At 39.5% G+C, this 18136-nt stretch overlaps 1 protein-coding gene across 4 annotated transcripts in view; it reads left to right on the top strand.

The window, feature by feature from the left end:
- SCAPER (S-phase cyclin A associated protein in the ER) overlaps nt 1-18136 on the top strand; it is a 454172-nt gene that overhangs the window by 327440 nt on the left and 108596 nt on the right. For all 4 annotated transcript variants that reach the window (XM_019504422.1, XM_019504423.1, XM_019504424.1 and 1 more), the window contains one exon: nt 15853-16082. In XM_019504422.1, coding sequence (XP_019359967.1) covers nt 15853-16082 — 230 coding nt within the window. The remainder of the gene's footprint in view (nt 1-15852; nt 16083-18136) is intronic.

Below are 18136 nucleotides of genomic sequence, written 5' to 3'. Positions count from 1 at the left end.
AGCATACTCTATATTCCATAATCCAGATCATTAAAAAAAAATTGCATAGAAATGAGCCCAGGACAGATGCTTGTGGGGACCCCACTTGAGCTACCTCCCCAGTTTGATAGAGAACCAGTGATGACTACCCTTTGAGAGTGATTTTCCAACCCTCTGTATGTTCACCTAATGGTGATTTCATCTAGACCAGGGGTTGGCAGCGTATAGCCCCTGGGCTTGATCTTGCAGGTGAGCAGGATCAGCTGCGGGGGGGCTCCACCCCCCGCGGTTGCTGACTGGCTGCTGGGGGGCAAGTGCCCCACCTAACTCAGGAGGCACCAGTCACCCATGCTTTTGAAGACATTTAGTGCATTATAATCCACTAAAAATTCCTGGTATTTATTGTGAAAATTGAACCTTCTGTTCAAACGGCAAGTATATGCGGTATTGTTTCTGCTTCTACATACACTTATCCTTAGATTTCATTAAGTAAGAGACTCATGTCAGCCTAACAGATGCTAAAATTCCAAGCCATAAATTTTTAAGAATTGATTAAAAAATCATTGTCTTTTATTGGTGACCAAATATTCATTTTCTTTACCAAGAAAATGTAATGTTTTTTTCCTTGGGGCAAATGTTGGGTTTATTTAAGAGTTATGTTAAAAAAAAAAAAATTTAATTTAAAAAGCTGTTTTCTGTAACCAAACCGATTGGAAACTGATGAAAAACTGGATGTTTGGCAAATAAGAAACATGAATTTAACATTGTATGCTTTTGTGATTCAGTAATTAAAATTCCCTTTTAAAACATCACACACATGTTCATATTTATCTGGAAAAACTGGTCCGAAATGTTTGTGAAGACTCCTTTTTCAGTCTCAGTCTTTTCATCTCTCCATCCAGCTCACTTAGGGACTAACCTAATGCCCATCTAAGTCAATGGGAGTTTTTCTGTTAACTTCAGTGGTTGTGGATATTTGCATACATAGAAATCTTGCATGTAGGCACATAACTGGAATATTAGGTACCAACGTTGTTTGCTCTGCTTTTCCTTGTCTCGTGTAGACAGATATTTGTTAATATATAGTGGAAACTTTTGTAGATGTATTATTTGGAAGGCCTGACTCTAAGAATGACTCCTTCCATTTGAACTGCAAGCTGGGATTGTTTTCTGTGGTAGTGTAGCAGATTTTTGTCTATACAAATGACAGTTGTCAAGTAGATTTACAAATAAGGATTCTACTGATAATCCTTTTTATAAAATAGGGGTGGGCAAAAACAGCCCACAGGCAAGATCTGGCCCACCAAAGTATTCTATCTTGCCCACAGCTGCTCATCTGAAGGAGAATTGTATCCAGCCCATGGCTGCCTTGGATTTTGATGTCTTGCACCCTTCTCCCTTCCCCCATGCCATAGCTAGCTGCAGCAGCAGCTCCAGTGGCCAGGCAGCAAATCCCCTCCCCAGCCCAGCCCTGCCCAGCCTGCCTTGCTGTGCCCTGCCCCGCAGCCTACAGTGTATGCTCCAAGGCAGGGATACACTGAGCTCCTGGGCAGGCTTCTGCCTGGCAAGGCTGTCTGCATGTAGCTCTGACCCTACATCCATTTGCAGACTAGACAGCCTGGCCCCCGGTGAGACTTGAAGCTCAAGTAAGGTTCTCCCTGCTGCCAGGAGAGGAGGTGCAGGGGGAAGAGGGCCAGGAGCCACAAGTTATCTAGTCCCTGCCAGGCCAGGCTGGGGCTTGGTAGGGATGGAAGTGCCACTACTGCGGTGCTGCACTGTGTTCCTGCATGTTGCTTCAAGCCGCATCATGTGGGAGCAGCTATAAGGCTGGCATGGCTCCTGTCTAACTTTGGTACAGCTCCTGCCCGTCCCTGGCATGCAGCTGGGTCCAGCAGTAGCCATGCCAGCTGCTCCAGCTGTGCCCACATGGCCCAAAGTGGCATGTGAGAACAGTGCAGCACCAGCCTGGCCTGGCCACCTGCCAGGGACTCAGGGCAGGGAGAAGGGGGAAACACATTGCAGCACTGGCCTGGCCAGGGCCAGATAACTTGCGGCTCCCAGTCCCCTTGTCCCTGCACCCCCACCCCACCGCAAGTCCCTGGCATATGGCCGGGCTGAGTCAGTGCCACACTGTGTTCCTGTGCACCACTTCAGACTACAGTGCAGCTGGAGTAGCTGGCATAGCCTTGTGCCGGGGTCTAAGGACTGCGGGAGCTGGTGCAGGGATCATTGCAGGAAACTTGTGCTCCTGTGCGTGTGAGTGCCTGTGCATGTGTGTCCGCAGATGCCTGTGTCTACACACGTCTGTATGCGCATGTGTCTGTGCATGCTTGTGTGTACATGTATGTCTGTGCATGGGTGTGTGTCTGCGCTCATACATGTGGCCCTCAACAATTCAACAAAACTCATTTAAGTGGCCCTCCAATTCAAATTATTGCCCACCCCTGGTATAAAGCATATGTTTCACTCTACATAAATGTGTAAATAATTTGTGTTCTTTAGCCAGTCTTCCATGATTTTTTGGTTTTTTTATCTGCTAAGTTACAAATATCTGTCCTTTTATGGTTTAAAAATATCCCACAAAAGGCCTGACAGTTTATAACTATATGTTCTCAGATGGATCAAAGGGAAGTTTCCAAAAGCTTTTGAAAATAACAAGCTGGACAGGACAGCCCAGTCCAGCAGGCAATCTGAGCTTCTCTAAAGCTTATTTAGGTGCTTTGTTCTTTCATTCATACCTTTCGCTCTAAGACACACCCTACTTTGTTGCCACTTAAAACATGCTTCAAATCCATATTTATTAAGAACTGGGACCCAGTGCACTTATACTGTTATAATTCTTGGTGGGCTAAAGCATCAAAATGGAAATAATTCTTCTTTCTTTCTTTTTTTGAAAGCACAAACTAAATAAGAGTTATGTCACAAGAGACATTTGCTGCCAGTCATTTAATTTATTCAGGTACATTGTTGTTAATTCTCCACATGCTTTTCCCATTACATTATTTCTGTACACATATATTAAATTCCATCTTTCAGCCTTTTTTTTTTTTTAATTACTAGAGGACGCAATCCGATTTTTTTCAGTAGAAATTTTAAAATGTTTGTATACACATGCATGATTCTTAATGGTTGCATCAAACTACATAATAAATGCAAAAAATTATTTTTGAATAAAGTAGTTCTAGACCTGCCAGTTTCTCTCCACAAGCCGGATTTTCCAGAGGACGTGAACATTTATTATTCTCGGCACAATTTTTAAAAGTTTAATCTAAGCAAATTGATTTTTTTCAAGACAGTCCTCAAATATTTATACACTCAGAATGTTTATAAAGCACCATTTAAGCCACAAAACCATATGTAATTAAGCAGTAGAAATACTTGCAAAAATGTCTTTACCTGTTGATTCCAGCTCTATTTATAATGCAGTAAAAAGTAATCTGTCAGTGTAGATGCACTAAAAGCTATAAAGATCAACTTGATCATTATATACTTTCTTACTCTTAAATCTGTGTCCATATTATAGACAAGTTGCTTGTAAAATTTCACTTTGACAGTACATTTAATTAATTGGGGGGTAAGATATCCAGTTGCATGGTCCTGTTCTCAGGAATTTTTTATTGTTCAGTGTAACTTACTGAAAAGGACTGACACTTAATTGGTTGGCCTGTGTTGCCTAAATAGGACATTGCATCCTACCAAATGTATTAATTTCTAAATTATATATATCTCAGTTTTTTGTGATGCTTCTAAACTCTACAAGGATAGAAACAACAGCCCAGTTTTTTATTCACATCCCGTTCCCTGAATAGTTTACAATTTACACAAACTACAAGCACTGTAAATTCAAAACTGCTGGCATGAAGCTTCAGAGTTCACGTGTTCCATAGTGTTCAGTCACGATGGGGCACTTAAAGGCACTGCAGGAGAAAGATCTTATAGGAGCTGCTGCAGGGGGAGAACAGAGGTTTGTGTAGGAGTTCTCCATATGAAAATTTGTAGTACACAACTATAGGGCACCCATTTCCTGCACTTCACAGCAATTAAAGCAGCTGCAGATTTTCTAAATAGCAGAACACCAAAGAATCACTTAAAAAAAAAAAAAAAAGCAAGAAACCTATGCCCCTCCTGGCTTCAAGAAAGAGAGCATGCTTGAGGAAAAGCACCTTATTAGGCTGAAGCTATCCTGATCAAGCAGTTTCTAATGTCCTAATATTGGCATGTGAAAAGCATCTGAAACTACTGGTATTGTTTTTCTTTGTATTGGTAAGTTTAGAAAAGCTTGGATTTATTTTTATTTTTACTGTGAATATTTTTGCTGTGAATATTTTTACTTTTGAGTAGCAATTTTCAGCCTCGAATAAAGATTTAGAGCCAAAATTACAAACCTTATGAAAAGTGCATTTCCAGTAGTAAAACTGATAATACATTTTCTGCTATGCACTGAATTAACACTATATTCTGCTTAAGTTGGTAGCCCTTGTTTCTTCTTTGGGGTGGGGGGGTAGGAAGAATGTATTTTTATGTTTCTGTCCAAAGGTTAAAGGACTGAAAGTGCCAGAAGCTAAGGAACACTTATTTCATGGCCAGGTACAGTCAGACAGTGGTTGTGTAACATTTCTCTGCCCCACCCTACCATCAACCTGAACTCTGACCTGCACAGACCACCCACCTGAAGGGTGAGCATTAGCTCCAACTTCATAGCTTAATTAAATCATATAGGGAGCCAGCAGTACTTACTGCAAATACTGTTAAAGTGTAAATATTTTCCAAAATGTTTCTGTTCAGGCAAGCCCAGTGGCTTTATGCCTGTAGAAAGCATAGCAACACCACTGATTATGACAGGGAGATACTAACATAGAGACTTAGTGCACAGAGATAACAGCAAAAGGTATGTAACACCCCCTAAAATGTATCCCTTGAGGGTAAATTGCTTAGAAGAATATCCTATTTGTCTGAGTAAATGCAGTCACAAAATATATCCTTATTTTGATTATCTTGTGATTACTTGGACTATGGCTGTTCTAAGCTCTATGAGGTTCTAGGTTTTATGAGAAAGATGAGAAAAAATCAATTTTCAGAAATAAATCCCCTCATTCAGTGTAGATAGATATAGCTCCAGATTTGAAAGTACCTACAACATTTTAAAGAGTTAGGGATCTGGCCCTTAATATCTAAAAACCTCTACTTCCATTTGAAACTTTATCAGTGAATCTAGACTTCTCTTATTTAAATTAAAAAAGAAAATAAAGTTTAAAGAATAACCCTGAGTATTTTTCATGTAAGAACAAGTTCAGGTGGGCTCTTGAACAGATATTTTTACACTTCCTTGGGGTAGCAGTGATTAGCATTTTTCTCTATTTAAACCACAGAATATAGGGTGCTTTGTGATAGACACAATATCTAGTCAGTCTGCAAAAGAATGTTCAAAATAATTTAAAATTCTATCTCATCCACAGGTCAGAAAGGGTAAAAACAGACATCAGGTTTATCCTAGGTCTGATGGTCGGGGGCCTTGACTCACATCACACCAGGCACTGAACAGTCGTGTACACATGCAGTTTAGAATGACAGAAATCTGTTGTCTGTTTTTAGCCAAAATTCTAACTCCATCAGTAGTATAGGGATTACAGAGTAGAAAATTGTCTCTATCCAGCCTAAAATCATAGTCCCCTGACCTTACAAACTCTGGATATAATGCTTAGAATTAGCTTTTGTAAATCTAGGCCTGGTTTTTTTCACAGTTCTTTTTAGTTCTGTAGGTTAGATTACATAGCTTTTCAGGAACAGCTATTACGGTGGGATATGTCAAAAATGAGCAAAGTGTTCCTATTCCTGAATAAGGGTATCAACACATGGAATCATTCAGGAATAATTATTAATGAACAATTCCTAATATAAGCAACCCCTTAGTGGAAGAAAACTCAAAATTAAGACATCTGCAGTCAAAAGTAGTAGTAAATGCAACAAAAACAAATCAAATGAACTGAAATGCTATGCCTTAGAATGAGTCTGTGAACTCTCTTTTGACATATCTCATACTAATACTGCCTGAGCTACCTTTCTAAAGATTCAGAGTAACATGCAATGTGATCTACCTGAAAACATATTCCTTATTTGAAATTTTGAATTATATGAGCCAGTAGTGATCGTGAGAGAAAAAACGATCTGGTCCTACTGCAAATGAATTGATGAGAATATTACTGTTGAATTTAGGAAGAAAAAGCATGAGCACAAGAAGTTGCACCCTGATGCTGACTGAGAACTCTTAATCTGTTTCATAAATTGAACATATCCAAAGGGTGCATTGTATATTTTCAATAGAAATGTTGATGTACACTCCAGCTTCATGTTCTCACGAATTCTGAGGAGCTAGTTTCTCTGATACATTAAATATGTGGTTAAGTGCTTTGCTGGATTGGGGCCAGAATGTCCAGCACCATACAGGATTAAGTCCTCAATGTTGGGCACAGCTGAGGAGGCTATACCAGCTGTACACCAGCAAGGGACTCCCCACACCAAGGGAATTCTCAGTTGAATAGTTAAGCTGATTTTGTGGTCCCTTCAGGGTACCAGAGCAGGGCAAAAGGGACTGTTTTGGAACAGTGAATTTGGTTCTTGGACTCATATAAAGGCTGATAAAAATGAGTAAAGAATTCAGGATTTGGTCCATTGTTTGCAATAATTACAAATGTCAATACAGTGCTGTAATATTGACTGAGTTGCTTCTTTCTCTTTCCTTTCTTCTTTTCATCTTTAAAGGCTTAAGAATGCTTAATACCAATTACCAAATAAACCTTCTTACTGTAACTGAGCATTACAGTGATAGGTGTATGTCAGATAACATTAAAAATACCCAAAGAAAAACTGTATTTAAACACTAAAAATGAACTATTAGAAAATAGGGTTTTTGGTTGTAGCCATATTATTCTGAGGACATAGGCAGGCAAGGTTCTTTGAGTAGATGTGATATTTTTTATTAGTGATATATTATTTTATTTTATTATTTCATGTTATCTATAGTTTATATATATTATATATGAGATTTATGTTATGTTATTTTATTTTATTAGTTATATCTTCTATTACTCAGTCTAATAAAAGATATCACATCATCTCAAAGAACCTTGCCTGCCTATATTGGAAAATACAAATTCATAGATAATGTTCAACTAACAGCCTTACATCCATGTGGCAATTCTGCTCATAATCAATATTAAAAACTCTGAATCTGAAATCAGTCAAATAATAAACCTTCCATGATTTTTCTGCTTAAAACATAAGTTTTCCGAGCCCAGAGCTAATAATCAACAAGCAAAAGAACGCAAATCTAGAGGCAGTTACTTACAATGCCTTGACATAAAACATTAAAAAATGAGCACCTAATAATATTTTTATAAACTCATTTGATCAGACATCCAGTTAACTATTGCTGTAGTAAATATATACCATATATATATGGTAAAGTAACTCTTACCTTTTCTGTTAGTTCAGTTCAGAAACACAGAAAACATTCAACATCTAAATTAATTATCCAAAAAAATATTCCCTTTTCTTTCTCATTCCTTACAGGAACAGAGTAAAGACTAACTAATACACATGCTCTGCAGATAAGCTGTAAAGTTGGACCAGCTTCTTTAAAAATTATTAACACCAGGGCAAAGATTAGAAAATACATATTGATATAAAAAATGAGAAAATACATATTGACATATTGATGTACTTACATAGTTGAGCAGCATGTATTTAGAAGACTTATGTAGCTGAGAATGTATTCAGCTGACTTATATAGCTGAGCAGCATGTATGTAGAAAATGTAATGATTAGACAAATAACAGTGTGAGAAAATATAAAACACTACCTGGCATAAATGTTGTGGAAAGCTGCTAATGTGGAGTATTATTATTAAATAATCTTTTAAGAAACAGGATGTGCACCATTTTATATCTTTGAAATGCAAAAACAATGGCTAGTACATGTTAGCACATTCAAAAGACTGGAGTTCATAGTGCATGACTGCCATATTTAAATTGCTATATGCATTATAAAATACAATCCATCAATTTCAGTAGAGAGTCGAAACTATTAGGTATGAATTATTTTAATCAATGTAAATTACTGGAGCTACATGGTATTCTTTTTTCAATTGAACTTGAATAAGCAGCTGAAGACTTCTCACTTGCTGACTTGGCTCATCACCAGGAGCAGACTATTACAATGAGTTTTAAGTACCAACACGAGGCTCAGAGCTAATGAATAATAAAAAAATGTGCATGTTGTTCTTTGTCACCAAGTGTTACCAAATCCCCATGATACCTATACAGGGCTAAACTATATAGCAACAACACTTTATAAACTCACTAATATATAGCAAGTCTATGGGATTTTTTAATGGATTGAAGGAAAACTTCAAACAGTATTGATCAATGTGGAAAAGTTTAACTTTTCTATCATGAAATTGCCTGAGCACTCATGAAGAACAGTGAACCCAGCTTGGAGTCATGTTTCTTAATTCATATACACAAAGTGCAAGATTCTGTCTGTAAAGCTAGCCCATCATTCACACTCCCTTCATTTCTTGCTTTTTCAGCTGTCTCCCCCTCCCCAGCTTTGTATCCTGCATATATTTTACATATATATGGGATATATAGGGAATATTTTTCCTATTATATTTTACATGCAGTAAATCTGGCTGTGTATTACTACTCTCTCTAGAGTAAGATTATTCCAGTTGATAATTTAGTCTTTGGGCAGGATCCTATACCACTTATTAGGCACCTAAATGGACAAAGTTCCATTTCCATCCTTTATAAGTCCCTGAAAAACCACTTATTTGTCTACTTTTTTAACATGCTATCATCTTAGCCCTAACACTAAGTCCTAAAAATACACCAAAAAGAAAGGCTCTTTTGCACTGATTTCTGTGAATCATTCACCTAGCATTAACAGGTGAATAAACTGATAAACTTATAGGTGGCCATCAGGCCACCCCTGAGCCTGCGCTTTTCCAGGCTAAAAAGCCCCATGGCTCTCAGCCTGTCGTCATAAGGTCTGTTCTCCTGACCTCTGATCATGCACGTGGCTCTTCTCTGGACTCTCTCAAGCTTCTCCACATCCTTTTTGAATTGTGGAGCCCAAAACTGGATGCAGTACTCCAGCTGCAGCCTCACTAAGGCCGAGTACAAGGGGAGAATGACGTCCCGGGATTTGCTTGAGAAGCATCTATGGATGCAAGCCAGCGTTTTGGTCTTTTTACTAGCCGCAGCATCACATTGCAGGCTCATGTTCATCTTGTGGTTCATCTTAAATATATATTACTGTAAAACAGATATCTATTCTGTTTAACCTTCCAATGCATGGCATGCACTAGAATTTAGATCTAGAAGCCTCTTGACTTTTTTAGATTTTTAGATTGAAAATGTAACTAGACCCAAACTCCTGGCTTCTCTGATTCGGTATAACCAGCTTTACAGTTTCTGCTGAAGAAGGGGAGGGACTAAAGCAGGGACAAGATGCAGATTGATAGGGAAAGATACAGCCTGCCACCATAAACTCCAAGATGCATTAATATGACCTATTAGGATATCATAAAAGGAGGTAATAGGATAAATGATTCCATAATAAATAGTGGAAAGTAGTAGCATTAAGTTTCCCTGCAATCTGAAATAAAAGAGCAGATAATATTGGAAAACTAAAAAGCTGTTTTATATTATCTTCAATGCTGTCCAGAAGCAACTTTTCTGTTGGACTCAGTCTGTTCAACCTTTTTATCAGCCATTTGCTCATTATGAGAAGCAAATTATTTGATAGACTTCTTTCAGCTAGGAACCAGAACCAACAGATATTAATCCCTTCAAACAAGGCTAAAGGCTTGGCTTTAGCAAGGCTAAAGAGTACTACCTGATGTCTCCCTGTTAACGGGAAAATTTGTTTCCTTTGATCTCCCAAGTACTTCTCAATTGAAGCAAGAGGCCACATGTGGCTAGGTTGGGTTACCCATACTTGTTGTTCAAATCTGGTAATATCTTTTTTCCCCAAGGAGGTTGTGATGCCTCCTGATTCTGTTGTTTTGTTTTGTTTTCTACCCTAATCAATATCATTCCCTTTGTGTGTTTTTCTATAGGCTCTATAACTCTTCTGGCACAAACATTTCACCCAAAATAGATTGTAAGGGCTCATTTAGTTTTTACACTGAGAGCCTCATGTTGCTACAATAGAAAAAGTACATAGCGAAGTTGATCTTAGTACAAAGATCATTCATCTGGGTTGCTAAGTGTTTTGCATTTTTTCTGTAAAGAGGCTCATTGTATGTATGCCAGAAGAAGTAAAGTTTTACTTTACTAGGCAATCATTTATAGTCATCACTGTGGTAGGGGCAGGGGTGACATGGGTGCTAAGGGGCATGGTAGACAGCCCAGCAGTCATAAGTTTGAGGCCATACCATAAGTGCTCACTGTGTGGCCCTGTCAGATCCCAGCAAACCTGTAAATTCTGCTAAATACCTTGTCACAAAGACACAAAAAAGGAAAAGCTCACTGTGGTATTGCTAATTTAATTATCTTATCTGTGATGTAGATGATTACACAGTCAAGTGGGTGGCAAATTGGCTAATAGGATGCACCCAGAGAGTGGTGGTGGACAGATTGGTATTGACCTGGAAAGATGTGGGCAGTGGAGCTTCCCAAGGTTCAGTCCTTAAACCAGTGCTGTTCAATGTCTTCATCAGTGACTTGGATGAGGGCGTGGAGAGCACTCTGTCTAAATTCACAGATGACACCAAAGTATGGGGTAAAGTAAACACACTAGTGGGCAGGGAACGAATCTAGGTGGATCTGCACAGGTTGAAGAAGTGGGCAGAACAGAATAGGATGCAATTCAACAAGGACAAATGCAAAGTGCTGCACCTAGGGAGAAGGAATCACAAACACACTTTCAGGCTGGGGGATGACCTTCTCAGCAGCACTGCAGCAGAGAGGGATCTCAGAGTCATAGCTGACTCCAAGATGGACATGAGAGAGACAATCTCGTTGCAAGGGAAAGGGGCCAGAGAACCTCCTTGGCTAAACAGAGAAATCCAGGGAAGCCTAAGGGCAAAAAAAGAGGCATACAGACTGTGGAAGCAGGGGGAAGCTGCCAAGGAGGAGTATATGTACTTGGCCCACATTTGCAGGGAGGCAGTTAGAAAGGCCAGAGCAACTACAGAGCTGAGGCTAGCAGCACAAATTAAAGACAACAAAAAGTCTTTTTTAGGTATGTAGGGAGTAAAAGGAAAGCACAGGGCAGCATAGGACCCCTACTGAAGAAGCAGGAGCAACTAGTGACAAACAGGGGGGGAGAAGGATGAGTTCTTCAATGAGTTTTTTGCCTCAGTGTTCTTGAACAAGGGTCAAGATAGGTGTCCTAATGGATTCTTAGATGGACATCAGAGGGACACCAGCCTACCAGCTGTCGATGCTGCCTTGGTGCAGAGTCACTTGGACTGGATGTGTTTAAGTCAGCAGGCCTGGATAAGCTGCATCTGAGAGTACTGAAGGAACTGGCTGGTGTCGTAGCAGAACCACTGGCTGTTTGAGTACTCATGGCGGTCCCAGAGGACTGGAAAAGGGCCAATGTGGTCCCTATTTTCAAGAAGCAGAGGAAGGAGGATCCAAGTAATTATAGGCCAGGTAGTCTCACCTCTATCCTTGGAAAAGTCTTTGAAAAAATTAGTAAGGATCATATTTGTGCGAGTCCAGTGGGAAAAACAATGTAGCAGGGCAACCAGCATGGATTTATAGCAGGTAGATCATGCCTGATTAATCTGGTTTCTTTTTATGACCAGGTCACAAAAAGCTTAGACACGGGAGTAGAGGTGGATGTTTGTTGTTTACTTGGATTTTAGGAAGGCCTTTGTTATGATATCTCATCCCATTCTCATAAATAAATTAAGAGTCTGTGACTTAGATGATTACACAGTCCAGTGGGTGGCAAATTGGCTTGGGGATTGTACCCAGAGAGTGATGGTGGACGGGCTGGTATCAACATAGAAGGATGTTGGCAATGGGGTCCTGTAGGGCTTGGTCCTTGGACCTGTACTCTTTGATATCTTCATCAGTGACTTAGATGTGGGTGTAAAGTGTACTCTGTCCAAGTTTGCGGATGATACTAAATTGTGGGGTGAAGTGAACACACTGGAGGGTAGGGAACAATTTCAGGCAGACCTGGGCAGGTTGGAAAAGTGGGCAGAACACAATAGGATGCAGTTCAACAAGGACAAATGCAGAGTGCTGCATGTAGGGCGTAAAAATATCCAGCACACCTACTGGCTGGGAAATGACCCTCTCAGCAGCACAGAAGCGGAAAGAGATTTAGGAATCATTGTGGACTCCAAGATGAACTTGAGTCGTCAGTGCGATGAAATCACCAGCAAAGCTGATATGCACTTTATCATGCATTAGCAGATGCATGACATATAGAACCAAGGAGGTTATACTTCCCCTCTCTGTGGCATTGGTCAGACTGCAGTTGGAGTATTGCGTCCAGTTTTGGGTGCCGTACTTTAAGAAGGATGTAGATAATCTCGAGAGGGTCCAGAGGAGGGCCATTTGTATGGTTAAGGGTTTGCAGGCCAAGCCCTACGAGGAGAGGCTAAGGGACTTGGATCTCGTCAGCCTCCACAAGAGAGGGCTGAGAGGTGATCTTGTGGCTGCCTACAAATTCATTAGAGGGGTGCAGCAAGGAACTGGAGATGCTCTATTCACTGGGGCGCCTCTTGGGGTAACAAGGAACAATGGTCACAAACTGACAGAGGGCAGATTTAGGCTGGACATAAGGAAAAACTTCTTCATGGTAAGGGTGGCCAGAATTTGGAATGGGCTTCCAAGGGCAGTGGTGTTCTCCCTTACTTTGGAGGTCTTTAAGAGAAGGCTGGATAGGCATCTGTCTGGGCTCACCTGACCCCAGCACTCTTTCCTGCCTAGGCAGAGGGTCAGACTTGATGATGTGTTGGGGTCCCTTCCAACCTTAGCATCTATGAATTTATGAGTCATCAGTGTGATGAATTGATCAGTAAAGCTAACCACACTTTATCATGCATTAGCAGGTGCATCACAAACAGGTCCAGGGAGGTGATACTTCCTCTCTATGCGACACTGGTGAGGCCACAGCTGGAATACTGCATCCAGTTTTGGGCACCATACTTCAAGAGGGATGTAGATAGCCCTGAGAGGGTCCAGAGGAGGGGCCACTCATATGGTTAGGGGCCTGCAGGTAAGGCCCTACAAGGAGAGATTGAGGAACCTGTATCTCTTCAGCCTCCACAAGAGAAGGCTGAGAGGTGATCTTGTGGGCGCCTACAAATTCATCAGTGCAGGGACAGCAAGGGATAGGAGATGCTCTGTTTACCACGGCACCCCTTGGAGTAACTAGAAATAATGGCCACAAACTGACAGGAAGCAGATTCAGGTTAGACATCAGGAAGAACGTCTTTATGGTAAGGGTTACCAGAATCTGGAATGGGCTTCCAAGGAAGGTGGTGCTCTCCCCTAAGTTGGGGGTTTTTAAGAGGAGACTAGACAGGCACCTGCCTGGGGTCATCTGACCCTAGCAGTCTTTCCTGCTGGGGCAAGGGGTTGGATTCAAAGATCTGCTGAGGTCACTTCCGACCCTAACATTTTTGAATCTATGAATCTTTCCTTTTTATTTTAATTAAGTATTTATACTACTGTTATTTTACTATATTCAGCTGGAATTGGATCGGATGAAACTTTTTTTGTTTTTCTGATCCTGAAAGACTTAAGATCAGCATGACTGATATTTAAAGAACTCTTAAGTATTTTATGTTTAGTAAAATACTTCCAATGCTTGGAAGTTAAAATTTCTTATATGGTTGTGGTAAAGTCAAAGAATAATGAATCATAAAAAGCAATCCATCACTCTTCAAACAAAGTAAAGTTAATCAGGCAGTTATGTAAAGAGTGGAATCTGATAGAGTGCTGGGATGCACTTCACATTCTAATTGCGTAATAACACTCCTTTTTTATAGCATTCTGTCCCCATTCCTTTAACTTCTTGGACTATCATATTAAGCCTTGTAGCATGAAGCACTGAGGGGAAAAAACACCATGGAACTAAAACATGTTATGTCTAAAACGTCTTCAGCTGTATATTGTTTATTTTCTTTTCATAGATATCTCATAATTCTGAACTGTTGATGCCCTAAATGCTTTACACTATTTTTGTCTTTGCTGTTTACAGTTACTATATTCTATAGGCAATTTATTTTTTCTTAAAATCTTATTAGACAGCAATTCTCCTAACCAGCATTTTAACTAAAGAGAGTTAAATAGCATTCTCACAGTAACGTACTATTACCTTTCCAAAGTCAGACAAGAAGATAACCATAGAGTAACAAAAAGTCCAATTTTCACCCAGGAGTAGTGTGAAATCTCTGTAGTTTTCCAATCAAAGAGTCAAGGAATCAGCAAGTCATCCTTTTAATTTCCTTAATCTATAATTCATGAAATAAACAAGTCAAGTTATTGGAATACTGTATAGTTGGGAGAGATGTTAGACAGAGCTTGAGCTAAATAGCAGATAGACCAATGGCTTGTGTAAATGAAATGTAAATGAAGAAGAGTCACTTAAAGTATGAAGGAGGGCTGTAAATTAGAAGGAAAGCTGGTCTTAGGAGTAGCTGCAAAACAAGAGAAGTACACTAGAATAGATGACATAATTATGGGGAAGAGCAAGATCATGCAAAGGTAAAAAAGTTGGTTACCTCTGGACTGCAGAGAGGTTGGTAGAGATAACAGGTAGATTATAATGACCCACAAAGCCATTGTCTCAAGCTTTGTCTGCCTTTTTCCCAGACCTGAGTATAGAGGTAACTACCCCTATTAGTCTAAAAGCAGATGGACCTGAGCTTGGGCACTTTCTGGCCAAAAGTTTGTCTAACACCCCAACTGCCATGGTTGTTCCAGGAACCTGCTCATAAGCAGACACTCAGACTCCACAGTTGAGGACTGTATTAAAATGGAACTAAGTGAAATGGAGTGGTACTACAGGAAGACAGAAGAGGAAAACGGGAAAGAAATGCAGACCTCAGCTGGTGGAGAGAGGTCTGGCATAGACTTTTTCAGGAGCAGGCCTTCTGAGGAAGGCAGTGGGTGAGGGTATGGATATGGGAATGGGTGTGTGAGCGTGTGGATCCGCGATACGAACTGTGTAACAGGTTTTTAGCGTGCTTTGAGCTGCCAAGTGAACCACAGGGGCCTCTCGGTGGAGTGTTGGAGGTGGTGAGATAAATAGATTTTTGCAAAAAAAATTAATAAAAGGTATCACCAGAAATATCCTTGTCTCATGTATTTCCTGGACTTCACATTAACAGCAGCACTCCAAACATACACCAGTAGTCTACATTAAATTTAAAAAAAAAAGAGTTCAATTTTTTTCAAAATATGTTTGCTAATTAATCATAAGACCCTTCTTATTCATCATGCTAATGCCTTTATGTAGTCCTAACATGATTCTTTGTTGTTGGGTTCCTATTTCAGTTTGCATACAGACATCCATTTAGAAATGTCTTCTATTTCATCCATTAGAATTCACCATGCATATATTATAAAAGTGAGCATTTCTAAATAGCATCACTGTAAATGGAAGTTGGAGTAATGTAGCTTTTTAACAACATAGAGGCATTACATTTAAATGTTCATCAATAATGCTGGAATGCTGTTACCTCAGTTTTCTATGATTCTAATAACGAGAGTGGGGGTTGTATAGGCAGCTTTTCTGAAAGCATTGATTAAGACTATATTCTCAAGGAAATAGGTATAATGCTTTTAGTTAAGTTATTCATGTTTTAGTGAAGTGTGGTTATTTTTTCTATTTATATAGGTTTATGTTCCAGATGAGTTTAATGCCATATTAGGAAGAAGTGCAAATAAGCAAGTATTTGAAGGTTTAACAACAGGACTTGTCAGGATCACTGCTGTAGTTTTTGAATGCCTGATCTCTAATCTACCAGATGGGAACAACCAGCCTGCCTTACCAAAAATAATACAGGATGTGAAAAACAAACCTTCACAAGCTGAGGCTTTTAACAGCAGGATCCAGGACCTGATCAGGTAAAAACACAATGAAATATCTTTACATTTTTCTTAAGTAAAAAAAAATTACAGTGACCTGCCAGAGGTCACTAGTCTCCCTAAACTGTAGCCAGTAACACATGTACATGATTCAGAAGACTATTAAATGGCTATGTAGAGGCTCTCAAGAGAAATCACTCTTTCAAAAAACTGTGGAACATCAAATATGCGCATACTCTAAATGGAAAGTTGTCTGTGTATTTAAGTGAAGTTGGTCCTGTCCAGCTTCCCCTTGTAATATGGAGAAACTCCTTTATTCCTCTTGTGAACCATACAAATACATCCTTATTCACAGAGAAGCCATAAAATGAACTGCAGGGGTATCAGTGTCAAGAAACATACACAGAAGAAAAGGCAACTAATATACACAACACCAAAATAAATTTTCTTAAAGAATAGAAAGCACATGTGAGAGTTCATTTTTTCTATTTGAGCAGGACCTGATTTTATAAGGAAAACTGGTAATATGCAGACAGCAGGAGAAGGGAATAGGACAAAAAGTCAGTTGGGCTTGTCTCTTTTTTGAGTTGCATGTTGCTTCTGGTTTTCAAAATTATGATTCATTTCAATTTGAAAACTGCTTCTCTCTTACCTGAGGGTCTTGGTTATTTATTCAGTATTTTAAGAGCACTTTTTTAAACTTCATACAGAAGGAAAGTTTATTCTAGGGTCATTTTTAGCACTCAGTGATAACCTGTCTCCATTTGTTTTTGTTTTTGTTTTTTCTATAAGCATTGCAGTCACAAAGCCACAGAGTTGAGAGGGCTCAACACTTCCCAGGATCACACCCTGCGTTTCTCTAATTCTGGTGCATAAAAAGTTTTGTATTCTCCCTTTGGGAATTCATGGTTCCTATAAGTCAGTGGAATCATTTTGTTGATTGTTCATTCTTTCTGTTATTTTTCTTAGATAAAATGACAAAAATTCTTTGCAGTACAGTTTTTTGCAGTTCACACATACCATATTTACTCAGCTATAAGACAAAGTCCCTCCCCCCCACCCCCCTCAGTTAGCATGGGTGGAAAAGCTCTTCATCTTGCATTTGCATACAAGGAAAACTCATTAAATACATTGCCTATCATTAAACTTCTGCCAAAAACAGCATGTGATCAGTAATAGAAACCAGCTATGAAATTGATTGAATGCAACCACCACTGAGCATGGCTGTAAAATGCATAACCCAATTGGGCAAACGTATTGATACTTTTTTCCCATACTATTATTTTTTTTCTTTTTGAGCTTAAAAAATATGGGTGGATGTTCCATCCACAGGGAACTGGCATTGGACCTGGAAGTACTGCAATACTAGCCTGGCACCTGGAGGGCCAGAGCCAGCTCTGACACCCTCCCCTTGGTGCTAAAAAAATCTTGATCTTAGCCAAAAGACCGAGATGCTTATGGGAACTTTTTTCACAAATTTTATTAAAAACCCACTTTTCACTCTACACTTACAAAATGTCGCGTATTGAACATCCTTGTTTTACCACAATTTTCTTATCGCAAAAACAACTACATACCCAAAAAGCATGCAACTATATATATTAAACCCTTAAATGTTATATGTTAACTACCCACAAAAAAACACTTACAGAACTCTTTGTCTTAATACAGAAACCCATGAAAACCTGTTACCTCAGTAACCACCTTAAACTTTCTGCCCCTCTCACGTTGGTTTAGTGAAACACATGTATCCAGTCCTTTTTCCTCCACTTCTTCTCCATCTCATCCTCTCTGATCTCTCCCTTGTCCCACTCAGTGTAGTATTTCACTTCATGCAACCACAGCTTCAGGCAGTCTCTCTTAGTGAAAGCCAACCCCTTAAAAAAATGGAGGTTTCTAACTTTCCATAAACTAGTTTGAAATCATGCTAACAAAGTCCTTAATAACATTTACTCCAGTCCCTTTTGTATGAGTCCATATAGCACCATCTCCTATGCTAACAAGAGGTTTATTTTCATAGATTTCATAGACATTCAGTCTGGAAGGAACCACAGAGGATCATCAAGTCCAGCCCCCTGTCCCAGGGGCAGGAA

Source organism: Gavialis gangeticus, unplaced genomic scaffold, assembly GCF_001723915.1.
Source record: "Gavialis gangeticus isolate Ggan-Ray unplaced genomic scaffold, GavGan_comp1, whole genome shotgun sequence".
Lineage (NCBI taxonomy): Eukaryota > Metazoa > Chordata > Crocodylia > Gavialidae > Gavialis > Gavialis gangeticus.
The sequence above is the reverse complement of the archived record's forward strand: the minus strand, read 5'-3'. Positions and strand labels throughout refer to the sequence as shown.